Source organism: Hipposideros armiger, unplaced genomic scaffold, assembly GCF_001890085.2.
Source record: "Hipposideros armiger isolate ML-2016 unplaced genomic scaffold, ASM189008v1 scaffold_149, whole genome shotgun sequence".
In the NCBI taxonomy this organism is placed as follows: domain Eukaryota; kingdom Metazoa; phylum Chordata; class Mammalia; order Chiroptera; family Hipposideridae; genus Hipposideros; species Hipposideros armiger.
In genome coordinates, this window is record NW_017731499.1 from 1,997,920 (window position 1) to 2,012,329 (window position 14,410).

The 14,410-nt window shown below is 54.7% G+C and overlaps 2 protein-coding genes across 6 annotated transcripts in view; one reads left to right on the forward strand and one right to left on the reverse strand.

Moving 5' to 3' along the window:
- The window catches only part of SNN (stannin), a 10,108-nt gene extending 365 nt beyond the window's left edge, over window positions 1–9,743 (forward strand). Inside the window, exon 2 of the mRNA XM_019650904.1 lies at window positions 6,711–9,743. Within this exon, the coding sequence (XP_019506449.1) occupies window positions 6,798–7,061 (264 nt within the window). The 5' untranslated portion in view covers window positions 6,711–6,797 and the 3' untranslated portion in view covers window positions 7,062–9,743. The remainder of the gene's footprint in view (window positions 1–6,710) is intronic.
- Window positions 9,658–14,410, reverse strand: part of TXNDC11 (thioredoxin domain containing 11) — a 60,008-nt gene continuing 55,255 nt past the window's right edge. For 4 of the 5 annotated variants that reach the window (XM_019650902.1, XM_019650900.1, XM_019650901.1 and 1 more), the window contains one exon: window positions 9,741–10,498. In XM_019650902.1, the coding sequence (XP_019506447.1) occupies window positions 9,856–10,498 (643 nt within the window). In that variant the 3' untranslated portion in view covers window positions 9,741–9,855. Of the gene's footprint in view, window positions 10,499–14,410 lie in introns of all 5 variants that reach the window. The other variant, XR_002124925.1, reaches the window with a different exon arrangement.

Sequence of the window (14,410 nt, forward strand, 5' to 3'; positions counted from 1 at the left end):
AGGGGGGGTCTCGACGGCGGGGGAGGGGCAGCCCGTGCGGGGACGCGGCTTCGGGGGGAGGGTCTGTTCCGGGGGGCCACGCCCGCGGGCGGGGGTTCTTTGTCCGCTGCGCGGCGGCGAGGTCCGGACAAAGGAGACGGCGGGGGGCGGCGGCCGCTTTGTGGAAAGCGGGTGTCCCCCCCCACACCCCGCACTTGAACCCCACCGCCGCCTGCAGTTCCCCGCCCTGGGTCGGCCGCCGGGCTCCTCCCGACACTTCGCGGTTTTTAAAAATAACGGTGGAGGTGGGGGGTCCTGGCAGCCCCCAGGGTACTCAGGAGGGCTCCGGGGGGTAGGGATGGGGGTCTGGCGACGTCTGGCGCCCCATTTGGCAGGTGGGGAAACTAAGGACGGGCCACAGCATTTGGTGCCGGGTTCTGTCAGTGGTGACTGCGCGGCGTGGGCATGACTGGGTCCCGTGGTTCCCCCACCCGTCAGGCAGACTGGAGTTGTCTCTCCAGCTGTCGTTCCCCCTCCAGCTGTCGCCCTCGGAGCTAAGCCCCTGTCCTCCCTCCAGCCTAGCATAGCTCCTTGGTAGAATGGGGGGGGACGACAGCGTCGCTTGGCAGGGTTAAATGAGAGGGTGCGTGGAGCGCGCCTGGCACCGAGCCTGCACGTCGCCCTCGCTCAGCACGCGGGAGCTGCTCTGGTGCTTGTCATCCCTGTTGTCCCCCGCATCGCACCCTCAGGCCCGTCAACCATCCTGCCATGGCGGGAGCCAGACTTAATGAACGTGTCTCTTGGCCCTTTAGACCGCGGAGTGGGGAGGTGGGTGTCCAGAATCCGGTTGGCATCCCGGTTGAAATGCGGGATTTGAATCCCTGCGCAGCTACTTTTGAGCTGTGTGACCTTGGGCAATTGACTTGACTTCTCAGACCCACAGATTCTTTTATCTGCAAAGTGGGCGTAGTAACTCAACTTGAGAGTTGTTTTGAGGCTGAAAGGAGACGATCTGTTTGAAGTGTTCAGCTCAGTGACTAGCACATAGTAATCATTGCCAACTTTTGTCGGTAATAATAATCTACTATTATTACCAAACTTGTTTGGCCAAGTGGGCTGGCCCTGGGGCAGGCTGAGAGACTCACCAGTGACTGATTCACAGGGTGGGGGTATGAGCCTCAACTGGGCCCCAGGAAACAGGGCCTGACCTTGGGGCAGTCCCGGGGCTCTGCCTGAGCCAGCTTCCTCTTCTACACAGGGGAACCTAGGGGGTTCTGGTGTGAGTTTCCTCCTCAGGAGGACAGGGGTGTAATGGGTGGGGGTGGAGGATGAGATGAGAGGTTCCACAGAGCAGGGCACAGCCCCGTAATTATTAGTCTCCCATGGGCATCCCAGCAGATCTTGGTCCTGGCTTTCGGAGGGCAGGGGCCTTGTGGGGTGCATCCTTGGGCCCCAGGGCCTGCTGGGGCCTGGCACAGAGCAGACCTTCCACCTGCACCCTGGCTGTGCCCAGCTGTGCCCCCTCCTCCCTGTCATCCTAAGTTCCTAATCAGAAACCAGGCAGGAAATGTTTCTGGCTTGTGAACTGGGGTCCCCTGAGGAGGAAGAGCCTGGTTTGTTGGCCCAGCAGATGACTTTGTTGGGGGAGAGGCTGTGTCTTAACCCCTAGGGGCAGGGCTGGCCTCCTGGGAGCAGACAGCCCCAGAAGGTGGAGGCTGCAGGGCGGGGGCGGAGAGCTGGTGTCCACCTGGGCTGGGTGACACTCGTGATATGCCCAGAAGCAAGAAGGCGGCAGCATGTCTCTGAGGAAGGGACTATTTGTGGCTCTGGGCCTGGACCAGACTCTGTACCCTCCTGAAGGCAGCTCCTTGGGGAGAAGGGATCCGAAGGGGTCACTGTCCTCTCTGTGGCACCCAGGAAAGCATGGTGCCTGATGTCATGCTAACCCAGTAGCGCAGTGGCCCTTCCATTTTCCCATTTATCACTTCTCATCCTCCCCACAGCCTGGTGGGTGAGGTCAGGGCCTCTACCCATTTGCACACTGAGAAACGGGCCATGAGGACTGGCTTGCTTGGCTGGGTCAAAACAGCTTACACTAGCAAGTGGAGTGGTGGGGTGGGGCAAAGGAGGGGACCTGAATCTACTCTGCTACTGGCTGTGGCCCCACTGGGCTTTGAGTCTGTGCAGTGACCTGTGGAGTGGGCTTAAGGCTTAGTCTGGGGTCCCTTGAAGAAGCAGGTATAACTGGAACCTCACCTAGCATAAGCTGTGGGCCTCTGCGGGACGGCAGGATAATAGGAGATGCCTGCACTCAGCCCCGCTGGTGGCTGAGGCAGGGGCTATCCTTTTAAACTCACTGGTGGGCAGAGGGAGCAGCGGGTAGGGAGCTCAGAGGAGTGGCTTCTGCAGACTGACGAGGCTGGGCTTTACAGCTTGTTTTTCCAGGAGCAGTGGATGAGCTCCAAGGGTCAGGCCACCCTTGGCCGAGGAAGGCAGGGACCGAGGGCCCACTAGGCGGGAGGGTGGAGGGAGGGTGGAGGATTGGCCCTGTATGTTTGGGGGGATCCAGATGGCCTTGGGCTTGCAGTGCCAGCCTTTGTCCTGACTGAGGCAGCTGGCAAGGAGATGCTACAGAGGTGGGTCCATCACCAACCCCCAGAGTGCCCAGAGACTGCAGGCCCCTAGCTGTGCTCTGACCCCCAGGCTGGCCTTGGCCCTCTGCACTTGGAAGACCCCTCCCTGTGCTCTGCTGGGCCCTACTTTTCGGGTCACATCCCGCTTTCTAGCTATGCACTCTTAGGCAATCCAAATGCTCTGCGCCGGTTTCCTCATCTGTAAAATGGGGATAACGGTGAGCAGTATTAGCTGCAGGGTTGTTGGGAGGGTTAAATGATTGTGTGGAATAAATGTTAACTCCTCTGATGATTGTTCTGAGGGGGGTCAGGTTTCCCAGCTCCCAGCCTGAGCATCTACCTCCTCAGCCCAAGCTGTAGCTGTCCCTGTCCCACCTAGGGGCTTTCCTGGATTATGGCGAGGGGTCAGCTGACTTGCAGGAGACACCTTGGCTCAGAGGGGCACGGGTGGGAGTGGGGGAGGCCCCAGGAGAGGCGAAGCTAGCAGGGTGGGGTCCAGCACAGGCGAAGGGGGTGCAGGGAGAACCAGCTGGCTGCCTCATGCTTCACTTTTCCTCTGGGCTCTGCTTTTCAGAGGCCTCCTCCCCTCCCCAAAGCTCAGCACTCAAGGTGACAGCTGCCCCTCCGTGGGCTCAGGCCTGCCCGGGACCCACTTGCACGTTGTTGCTCCCACCCCCGCACTCAGGCTGCAGCCTGTCCTGAGGCCCCGCAGGCTGCAGGCTTCCTTGAGTCTGTTGGAACAGGCATGGGCACCCGTGCACAGGGTCCCGGGTGTGGCTTTGGAGTGAGGGAGTAGGCTCAGGGGTGGGGGCCGCCGACCACGCTTCCCATGAGAGCAGTGTCTCTCCTCTAACTCAGCATGACATCCCCAGGCTCGGAGCACTCCGCAGACATTTATTGAGCACCTGCTGTGTGCCGATAATAGGACTGGGGATCCCACAGTAGACAAGATGGTCCATGCCCTCCGCTTTCTGGCTCAGAGTCCACTGCGGGAAGGACACAGCCGTCAGGGAAACACGTTCCCTGACCCAGGAGGATTTCAGGTAGCAGAACGCGCCGGGAAATAAAGTGAAGTAGTGTAAGGCGATTTTGAGTGTGGGGTGGAGGAGCGTCTGGAGCCAGCGTGGTCTGGGAAGGCACCTTCTGAGAAAGTCCCCCCAAACAGGAAGGAGCCAGATGTGGGGCAATCAGGGAAGAATATTCCAGGCAGAAGGAACAGAAAGTGCAGAAGCTCGGGGAGCCAAGCAGTTTAGAGTCTCTGCTGATGCTGGAGAGGGTTCTGAGCCGGGGATCATTAAAAAATGATCAGATTTTCTTAAAGAGCAGTTCTCAGGAAATACTTGCTGAGTGAAGGAAGGAACAAATGCACTCCGGGCAGGGCCAGGGACCACAGGCTAGACGTGACTATGTCCTGCTCACCTGGCTTTGTGCTTACAAGGGTGAGGGGCCCAGACCTGGCTGTGCCTATCCCTGGCCTGGGGCGGGGGCAGCAGACAGGGTTTTGAGGTCACCAGGCCTCTCAGAGAGTCCGTTTGAGCAGGGGGCTATCATTGCCTCAGTTTCCTCATTATTCCAGGGACCGCTGGGGTCACCCTTCCCAGGTCTTGCTGCTATTGTTTGATTTCCTACTTCCTGCCCCCAAACCACCCCCACTCTTCCCTAAACGCACATACACTTCCCCTTCCGAATTAATACTGACGCGCCTTCCTGCCCATGATCGCGCTGTGGAGGGCAGGCACCGGACACAGGAGGTCCAGTGGACATAGGGAGGTGGGGAGGGGTGAGGCAGGTGGGTGGTTTCCACAGCAGGAAGACAAAAGGGAGGTTGGGACGGGTTCCCCCAGCTGCAGCTGGCAGGCTCCTGGGGGGTCAGGGGTCACCTGACAGGACAAGCTGAGCAGGGCTGAGGGAGAGACGCCAGGAGGACCTGTGCACGTGGGGGCACAGGGGTGTGCAGGGCCACTCAGGGAGCACACAGTCTGACGGGGGGAGGTAGGTGCTACCCAGACGGCTGTGCCACAAAAGCAGGGCTGCACACTGAGGCTCGTGCCCTGGAGGGAGCGAGCGAGTGCAGTCCCAGGACAAAGCCCCTCCTGGACGGCAAGCCAGGAGGCGTCCCTGCCTGAGCTGGACTTGCGGGTCAGGGTTTCTCGGCCTCCATACCACTGACTCTCGCTGGGGGTGGAAGGTGCTGTCCTGTGCACTGTGGGATCTAGAGCTGCACCCCTGGTCTCTCTTCGATTTGGTAGCAGCCCCACCACTAATGTGACAACCAGAAATGTCTCCAGACATTGCCAAATGTTTCCTGGGTAGCACAGTTGCCCCCATCTGAGAACCACTGAACAAGGGAAAGAGGGAAAGAGCATTTGGGCAGATGGGCCAGCCCGGGCAGCAGGGCGTGGGGACCCAACACGCCAGGTCTTGTAGGTCACGGTAAGGGCTCGCTCTGGGTGATGGGCACTGGCTGCAGTGGGCCCGCAAGGTGGACCAGGGAGCCCGTTGAGAGTGATGGCAGCCGCCTGACCCTGGAGTTGGTAAGAAGGGGACACCAGCAGTATCACCCCCGTCCTGCCTGGTCACCTCTCTCCAGCCTGGGACCCCTCTGCAAACATGGGCATGGTGGCAGGTGGAACTCGAGAGTCGGCAGAGTTTTCCCAGGGCCTGGTGCCTGCACAGACTGTGGGGCACTGACCTTCAGACAGAACTGGCCTGGGGTGAGGGGGAGACTTCCTGGTGTCGATGAGAATCACTTCTAATTAAGGCTGTTATTGCTCAAGGACGGCAGGTTCCATCCTGTTGGGAGGGAAAACTTTCTCCTTCCAAAGCCGGCTACCTGCCTTCATGTCAGTCTTCTCAAAACAGCGAATTCAGACAGCTCACTCGTCCTGAGCGCTGAACTTGTGTCGAAGGTGCCACGGGCTTTTCCACATCCTCATAACCACCTGCGTGTTACTGTTACTTGCTCTGCCTCCGGTGAGGCGGGAAAAACAGTGCAGGGTCTCGGGACCGGGGAGCCCGCCAGCTTCAGCCCCTCCCTCCTCAGCCAGCCTGCTCTCCCTGGCCTCATCTGCCTCACCGACGAGAGAGCCTGGGGTTTTTTCCTCTCTCTCCGCTCCCCAAAGCTGTGCTCTCCTTTGCCCCCACCAGCCAGCCCCATTTAACAGGCAGATTGTGAGGCTCAGTGAGGCAGGGAGAGTTGTCAGAGGTTAGGAGGCTAGCAGGTGGTGGTCCAGCATGCACACCCCCTCCCCGCCCCCACCCAAACGGTCTTCAGCCAGCGGTGCCCTCGGCTCCTTGCACCTGCCTGCAGAGCCTTAGCAGGTGCTGTTTCCCAGGGCTGGCTCTTCCTGTGCATCTTAGCATCAGCATCGTCTCCCTAAGTGCCTCCCAGCTCAGCATCGCGGCACCTGGTCCCCTAAGTTCCTGGCATGGCGTTGCTGCATTTGTAGTGATGGGCATTTGGTGTATTGACCCATTTGTGGTCGGTCTGGTCTGGCTCCTGCGCCAGACGCTGCGCTCCGGGGAGGGCAGGGGCAGTCTGTCCCGAGTGCCTCCATCTTCCAGGACTCGGCTGCCTTGCGTCCCTCTCAGATGGTGTGGTGGGCCGGGGCTCTTCTCAGGCGGCTGCAGTTCCCCTGGGCAAGGGCTGTCATCTGCCGCACCCTCTCCCAGGTGTTCAGGAAGACTTGGTTGAGTTGCATACATTGCCTCTTTGCGAGAGGAGCTGATGTCACTTCCTGCTGTTGAATCCCTCGTCTCTGGCCATCACGAGGCACAGACGCTCTTTCAAGCCTCTGCTGCAGTGGGGTCACCGGGGCCCCCGTTCCCTGCATCTCAGGCTCTGTGGCTGCCTGTCTGGTAGCAGAAGCACTGAAGGTAGTGCATGGACACGGGCCGGGGTGTGACGAGGCGGCTAGTAACACACGAGCCAAGAAAACAGCGAAAGCCAACCAGCGTGTTTTCACTAGGACGAGGATGGGACGGTCAGGCTTCAGAACTGATTAAAAACAGACCCTGTGGAAGAGCCAGCGGAGCTTGTGTGCCATCAGGGTGCCCTGCCGAGTCCCCAGTGTAGCCTAATGTCATTTTGTCTTTTAGGGCTCTCGTGTCCAGCCTGAGTTCCAGCCTTGCTGAGCCGGCCACCCCCAAGAGCTTCCTGCCTCGGAAGCCTCCCCTGCGCTGACCATGTCTATCATGGACCACAGCCCCACCACGGGTGTGGTCACAGTCATTGTCATCCTCATTGCCATCGCTGCCCTGGGGGCCTTGATCCTGGGCTGCTGGTGCTACCTGCGGCTGCAGCGCATCAGCCAGTCAGAGGACGAGGAAAGCATCGTGGGCGATGGCGAGACCAAGGAGCCCTTCCTGCTGGTGCAGTACTCGGCCAAGGGACCGTGCGTGGAGAGGAAGGCCAAGCTGACCCCCAACGGCCCAGAAGTGCACAGCTGAGCTGGGATGCAGAGGCTCCTGGGCATGTGTACAGCCAGCCGAGAGGCGTGGGAGGGGGAACCCCCAGACATGCTGCCGTTTGAGAGGAGGGGTTGACACTTGCTGGCATGGCCTCGCCGGGCTTCGTCATCGCATGCACTGACTCCCGGGGTCCCGGCTGTCCCGAGCCAGGACTCGGTGGCCCTGGGCACCTCCTTGGTCTCCTGGTGGGGCTGCCCATTGCAGGCAGTGGGCAGGCCTGACCTTGCTGGGGCTCACAGCCCTGTAGCGCTTTTGTTACTTGAATGTTTAGCTGAGCCTGTTTTTGATGGAGCTACTACTGTAATGCGTGAACTCACAAACCTGTGAACTGTAAATAGGCCCCAGAAGCACGTGCTTAAGCCTTTTTTGCTGATTTTTAAAAATACCGGATAGCATACATGGGACTGACCGCACTGATGATGAGCTGAGTCCAGGCTGTGGAGGAGGGTCTTAGACATGGAAGGCCCACGTTGCACTTGGCAGGGGCCTCTAATATATACGTGTGTGTTATGTAGGGGATGTGACATGTCAGTTTTAAGTTTCGGGGCTGACCTGTTGGGGTGCTTTGGTGATTTCTGCTTGGTTAGCAATGCATAGAAAAACCACGCCCCCCACCCCCACCCCCTTTCTCTAGGTAGGTTTGGTCTTTAAATACCAGTTCCTGTTAATAGTGGAGTTATTGCAAGGAAGCTACTGCAGCTGCTTGGGAGCCAGTGAAGGATGAGTCAGGGCACGCGTCCCGAGGGCTGCCAGGCGTCCTAGTGGCAGAGCAGTTTCTTGTCCCCTTGGTCTTGAGCATGCTGAGCACTCCCTGTCCCCACACCCACCCAGCATTACTTAACAGGCTACCTTTACCTGACACCCAACCTGCCCAGTTAAGAGAGAAAATTGTGGTTTTTGTTTTGCTGTTGTATTTAATATATTCTGCACTGGAGGGGAGTGGTAGGGGACTTAAGAGGTTCCCCCCACGCCTTCCCTTTTTACAAATTAGCTTCCTTCTCAGATTACCATCCACCTGCTGGGTACTGGATTTCACTTTCCTCAGCAGGTCACCTAGAAGGAGAGACCCCCCTGACCCACTATGAGAGTACCAAGTGTGGTGGAAGGTCATTTCTTGTGTGCATGTGCACATGCCTAGTGGTGGGTACCGGGGGGGAGGGGCGGGGGGAGAGTGTTTGAGGTTCAGGACTTGGTTTTCAAAAAGATGAGGAGTTGGTGGCTCTTGATCGGGCCAGCGTCCCCAGCCTGCATCTCTAAGGTGTCCCTTCTGTATACTTCAGTGAACGCGCTTCGATTTTTAATCCCACCACTGTAAGCACATTCGAAACTATCCTGATTAAACTCTGACTTGTATCAGCATCCTTGCTAATGAGCTGGAGGCCAGCTCTGGCTTAACCTCCGACTTGAGTGGCCTGCCAGCAGCATGGACAGGGGGCTTCCATGGGGGGCCTCAGCCATGCCAGCCACCCCCACCCGTCAGAGCCCTGGGCTCCTGGTCAGGCTGACGGCAGCACCTATGGCCTCATTCAAGTCTCCTCTGAAAAGCACGTTGAACTAATCTACTTTCTAGAACACCGAGGAAGCTTAGGGAACATTTATTTTAGCAGCATATGCCTAAATTGGGGGTCAGTCATGAAGTAATGGCTTGGGGCGGGGTGGTAGCTAGTTAGGAAATTTGAACTGAAGACAAGAGGAAACGTCTTTGGCCCCTGACTGGGCAGGGCCAAGTGTATGAGTTAGACTGGAGAGCAGCAGAGGCCCGGCAGGCCGGGAAGCGGGGACAGAAGTTCCAAAGGTGCCAACCTGACGATCAGGGAGGTTTGCTTTCTAATGAAGGATGCTCAAGAAAAATGTGGAAGGTGTAGGGGTGTTTGGTCCATTCCCCTCGCATTCCAGAACTTCCAAGCTTTCTACCTCTACTTTCCACAGCCAGCAGCATACACCTAGGCTGTCTTTCACGTGCGTAACCCAGGAGCACCTGGGACTTGCATTTTCAGTCTCTGAGCCTGACCTTGAAAATGACCATCCCTTGCTGGTCAGACTTGCCCTGAGGTTTTTACCGTGCCAGTGAAGTTTTGCTTTTGAATTGATGAAACATCACTTTCTCCTTAGTTTGACTGCTGGAAGTTCTCTATCCCACTCCCCGGTCGCCAGGGACAACATCTTTGCAGTTTGAATCCATCCCATCAGCATGCTGGCAGTGCCGGGTGAGGGTCGCAGGCACAGTGGGGCACTCGTGGGGGTGTCTGGGAGGAAAGTGGAAGTGCCTGTTGAACTGGTGATCCACCACATAATAGCTTTCACTGTTCTTATTTATCAGTAGCTACTTTTTTTAGCGTAGACACCAGAGCCACACACTCAACTGGCTTAGTAAGTTATGACCTCTCATTGGATTCTTTCTGAATAGCCCACTGTTGCATTCAAGCTTTCTGACTAATCAGTCAAGAAATGAACCTTTCATCCTGCATGTCATCACAGAAGCAACAGTAGGAGAATGGGGAGGGAACTCAAGACACTGAGCCACGAAAACATGGACTAATTTTTCAGACAAATCTACAAATGGACTGTGCTACTGTTTTTGTCTCAAAGCTACCAAGTTTGTGCAATAAGTGGAAGGGATGTCATCTCTGTTCAATAAAAGTCAAATGACATTCAAGCTGATTTTCTAGACCACTGAGAAAATCTTTATTTACAATAAATTTCAATAAAATTTGCATAAATATATTCCCAATGTACAGTTTTCACCTCTGATTTCTTCATGTCATTCTGAAAGTTAGTCTGTCCTGTTGTCATTGCTCCTTTCGGACACCAGCGGGGAGCTGACATTGGCAGGCGGAGGGGCGCTGCCAGGTAACTGGGAGGCCCCCGAGGGCTCAGGGCGGTCCGAGCGCGCCGCCTCAGGGGGAGTGAGGTTCTCGGCTCCGACCTTGCCCTCCAGCTTCCGCTCCATGGTTGCCACCAGGACCTTGAGCCACGCGTTCTCGGTGAGCAGGTTTTCCGAGGCGTCGGCCAGCTCCTGGAGCTTGTGGGCCACCTGTTCGAGCTCCTGGGTCTTCTGCTCATACAGGGCCTGCAGCTGCTCGCTGTGCAGCTGGAGCAGGTGGTGCTGCTGCTGCAGGGTCTGCTGCTGCAGCAGCAGCCGGTGCTCATCCCTGCGCGCGCTGGAGAGCCGGGCCTCCACCTGCACCTGCGCTTGCTGAAGGGTGCTGATTTCCGCCCTCAGCTTCCGGATCTGTCTCTCCAGATGGGAGATGTGCGCCTGCTGTAAGACTGCCTCGCTCTGAAGACACTCTTTGGTAGGAGGGTTAGCCAAGTTCTGGGGGACAGAAGCAGGCTCTGAGTGATGCAAAAGGAACCTCAGCAGGTTTGGAAGGGTGATGGGAAGGTCTTCGGGGTATTTCACACTTAGGTCCTTTCTAGAGAGAAAGGGAAAGGCGTCAGAGATGAAAGTAACACCATGTTTAGTCCCAAACCAAACTGCTCCTGGAGGTCAGGCCGTTTCTTTCCCACAAGTCATTCCAAGGATTTTCCTTACTGAAGTCAGCAAGAAAAAGGTTATCTGGGCAAAAAATGTTCTGTAAAGCTGAGGCTGTCCCACATGCTCGTTCTGTAATTAAGGTGGCTTATCTCACACCTGTGTCTGTTCCTGAGGACAAAGAGCTCAGTTTCTATTCACAACCTTCCAAGACACACAAGAGCTTCCAGGCCAGAGCCTAAACCAGGGACGACGCAGGGCACTGGGAACACGGGCAGCGCGGCCTCTGTGTACTTTGGGAGGCCAAGTGGTATGTCGGGAGGGGCATCCTGCAGCAGGGCTGTCACCCACGTCACTCTTGTGGCCATCAACAGTGCTTGGTGAAATAGAAAAAACCCCGAAACACTCAGCCCGGCTTCTTCAACAAGCATTTATTCCACATTATCCAAGGCAGGAGTTCTTAACTGAGGGCGACTGTCCACCCCAGGAGACATTTGGCAACATCTGGAGACATTTTTCATTGCCACAATGAGAGAGGTATTAATGGAGCCCCGGACTCTGACAAAGAGACCGACCCAGGGACTGAGGAATTGACGTTGCCTGGCCCCGAGAACAGAGGATAAGGAAGGAGGGTGACATGGGAAGGGTGTTTGCCCCAAAGCATCACTGCAAGTCTGGATGTAGAACATTCCTTTTTAGAATTTGTCATTTAATTGTCTGACAATCAAAATTTCTACCAGATACATTTCCTTGTGTATACATAACCCGACTGCAATACATCAAAACCACCAGCTTTATACATGAGGTGGGCAGACAGCGGTTACCATCACCTTGAAGTATTAAAGGGATGGAGGTTAAAAGTGGGGTCTCCAGAGGCCACCTGCGTGGGGCGGGCTCACAGGACTACTGCTCATGTCAGGAAACTCCTAGTCAAGTGACTTCTCTGCCCCTGCACTGCCTCATCTGTAAAGGGGTAACGAGTATCTTCTCCCTCACAGGACTGCTGTAAGGACTACATGAGCTACCCGGATGCTCAGTGAATGTCAAGATTTTAAAAAATCACATAGTTCCTTAAAAAAACCAACCAGAAACCACTCATGTAAAGTTTGCACGCCCTTTCCACACACACAGCCACTGATCAAATACCTAAGAAAAGACCAACGGTGTTCTATGAATGGGTAGTCCTTTCCCTATGAAATAAAAAAATCACAGGAAAATTAAAATCAAATATGCCCCCATTTTATACGTTTATGGAAACGTTCAGGTAAATGGAATAACTGCAAACATCTGGGGGGTAAGCATATAACCACGCCCTCCTTTAAAGCACAGTTTTCTTAAGCTTTCTTCAAATGGGCCGCCCAGCCATTCGATCGACAACTAAAATCATCCTGGCCCCTGTCAAGTGCAGGCGAGGAGCGACAAGCAGAGCTGAGCTGCCGCTAAATTCTGCAGCACCAACCTGGTCTTCTAGGGCACAGAGTACACGCGAATGACCCCCGGGAAGGAGCTGCCGAGAGACCTGTGTATCTGGAGACAGTTGCAGTACAGAAGCCAACATTCGTTAAGCATGCCACTTGAGAGTCCCTGAGCAATCTCCCAGAATCTACCCCACGGGCATGCTAAAAGGCTTCCACACTTTTTAGAAGCAGCAAGGACACCAAGGGCCAACAAATGGCTTCCAAAAAAGTAATCACTTTGAAAGTGCAGTCCCACCATCTGACTCTCCTCTAAATTCACGTTTATGCACCTCTAGCACATAAAAATGCCAGATATAAAAATGACAAATGGGGTGTAAGGTACCTTCCAGAGAAGGGGCTATAGGACTGAGAGCGGGTGGGGCTGTTCCCTCTGAAGAGGTGAGATCCCTCCTCAAGGGACACATTACAGTGAAACCACTTCTGATCTCCTAGCACCTGTATTTTGAAATGTCACACAGAGAGTGGTGGCAGAAAGAGTGGCTCTAAGACGCCCCGGCACAGGAAGGCTGGCCCTGCCAGGAGCAGGAGGCAGCTGAGGTCGCACGCTGTGGCAGAAGACAAGCTCTTTCAAGTGGTTACCGTTTCATGAATATAAGATGTGCTCACGAAAGACAATTTGCAAAGGATGTAAAAAGCACACAAGAGGCACCTCCAGATCCCTTGTAATCCTCACACCTCCAAAAGCATCACTGTCAACATCTTGACACCTTCTGTACACGGTTTAATCCAGTGCATGCACACATTTGTATTTTATCAAAACATTTACACTTTCATATTCTTTTCACTAAAAATAACATAAGCATGTGCACTGTGAAAAGGGTCTTAGTACATGTTATCAATCGGTCTTTTTCATTTCCTCTTTTGCGAGCTGTCAGCTCATATCCTTTGCATATTTACTTCTGAGTAAACTGAACACTCACGTTGGACAAGCTAACGAGATTACTTTACTTCTGACTATCATTTATTTTTAGGAAATAAGAAAAATTCCACTCCAAAGCAGTAAGGCTTTGGTTTACCAAGCTCTTCCCATTAAAACAGAACTGAACAGTCCTTTCATGTTCGATATTTACCTCCCTTTTTTTTAAATTGGAGAATTGGGGGACGGGAGCAGTGTTGGGGAATTGTGGAGGGGGACCAGCCAAGTTGTTGTTTTTCAATCTCAGTTGTGGAGGGCGCCAGTCACCATCTGGCTGCCCATCGGCAGCTTGTGGCCTCTAAGCTCAGGGTGCTGTGTTACAATCTTGGTTGCGGGTGAGCGTCCAAGCAGTCTTGTTGTTAAGAGCGTGTGCTCTAGGGCCGGCCGAGTGGCTCAGTTGGTTAAGAGCTCGCTCAAGAGTGCAAACTCTGAGCAACAGCGGTTCAATCCCCAGCCCGAGCTGAGCTGCCAACAGGTAGCAGGATGGCTCAGCTGAAAAAAAAAAAAGAGTACACGCTCTATCCACTGAGCCATCCAGGTGGCAGCTCAGTTCAAGGTGAGTTGTGAGTAGGCATAGCCCACCATCGAACAGGCAACCTTGTAGTTACACCAGCTGAGCCATCCTGCCACCTGTTGGCAGCTCAGTGATGGCTCAGCTCGGGCGCAGTGTCACTGGCCCATGTGGGAATCGAACTAGCAGTCCTGTTGCTCAGAGCTCGCTCTCTTAAGCCAACTCTTAACCAACTGAGCTACTCGGCCGGGCCCCTGACTTTCCAATGCAAGGAAAATAGTAAGGGGCTGCAGTGACCCAAACGTAGCCTGGGGGACGAGCTCAGCTCCATGCTGACTGATTGGGAAGCTTTGTAATGAAAGACACTTCACCCCAGACTTCGGCCCCAAACACAAAACTCCTGGCCACCAGGACTGTGTCTCTCTCTCCATCTCTTTCAATACATATTCACAGATTCTAGTTGCTGAGAACTTCTTCATGCAAAGGCCACTGCTAGGTATTACGACTTCAGTAAGTTTCCAAACTGTGTTTGGAATTCCAAAATTATGCTCCATTAAATTTCATGCCCAACCTCTGTCCCACACAGATGGAATTGCTGGTGTTATTGTCCACAGTTTCGTGACTGTGGGGCTCTTTAAATGCTTCTTAGAAAGAAAAGAGGTTCATCACTACACAATCAGCAGCACAGGGTGAGTCATGCTCTGTTTTTAGTGCGTGATTTGACAAGACCCTGCTACCACAGGAAGTATTCCAGCAAAAATTCTTTGAGATAAAGCGGAAAAAACAAGGAAATGATTCAATATCTATGAAGGAAGCACTCTCCCAGAGCAACACAAAAAGCATGGCAGTGGCCGTAATCGACAGTAAAAGTAAGGACAGGAAATTGAAACAGTGCACATCACACGTGAGTTAGGGACCGCACTAAAATAATCGGGCAAATGCTTTTCC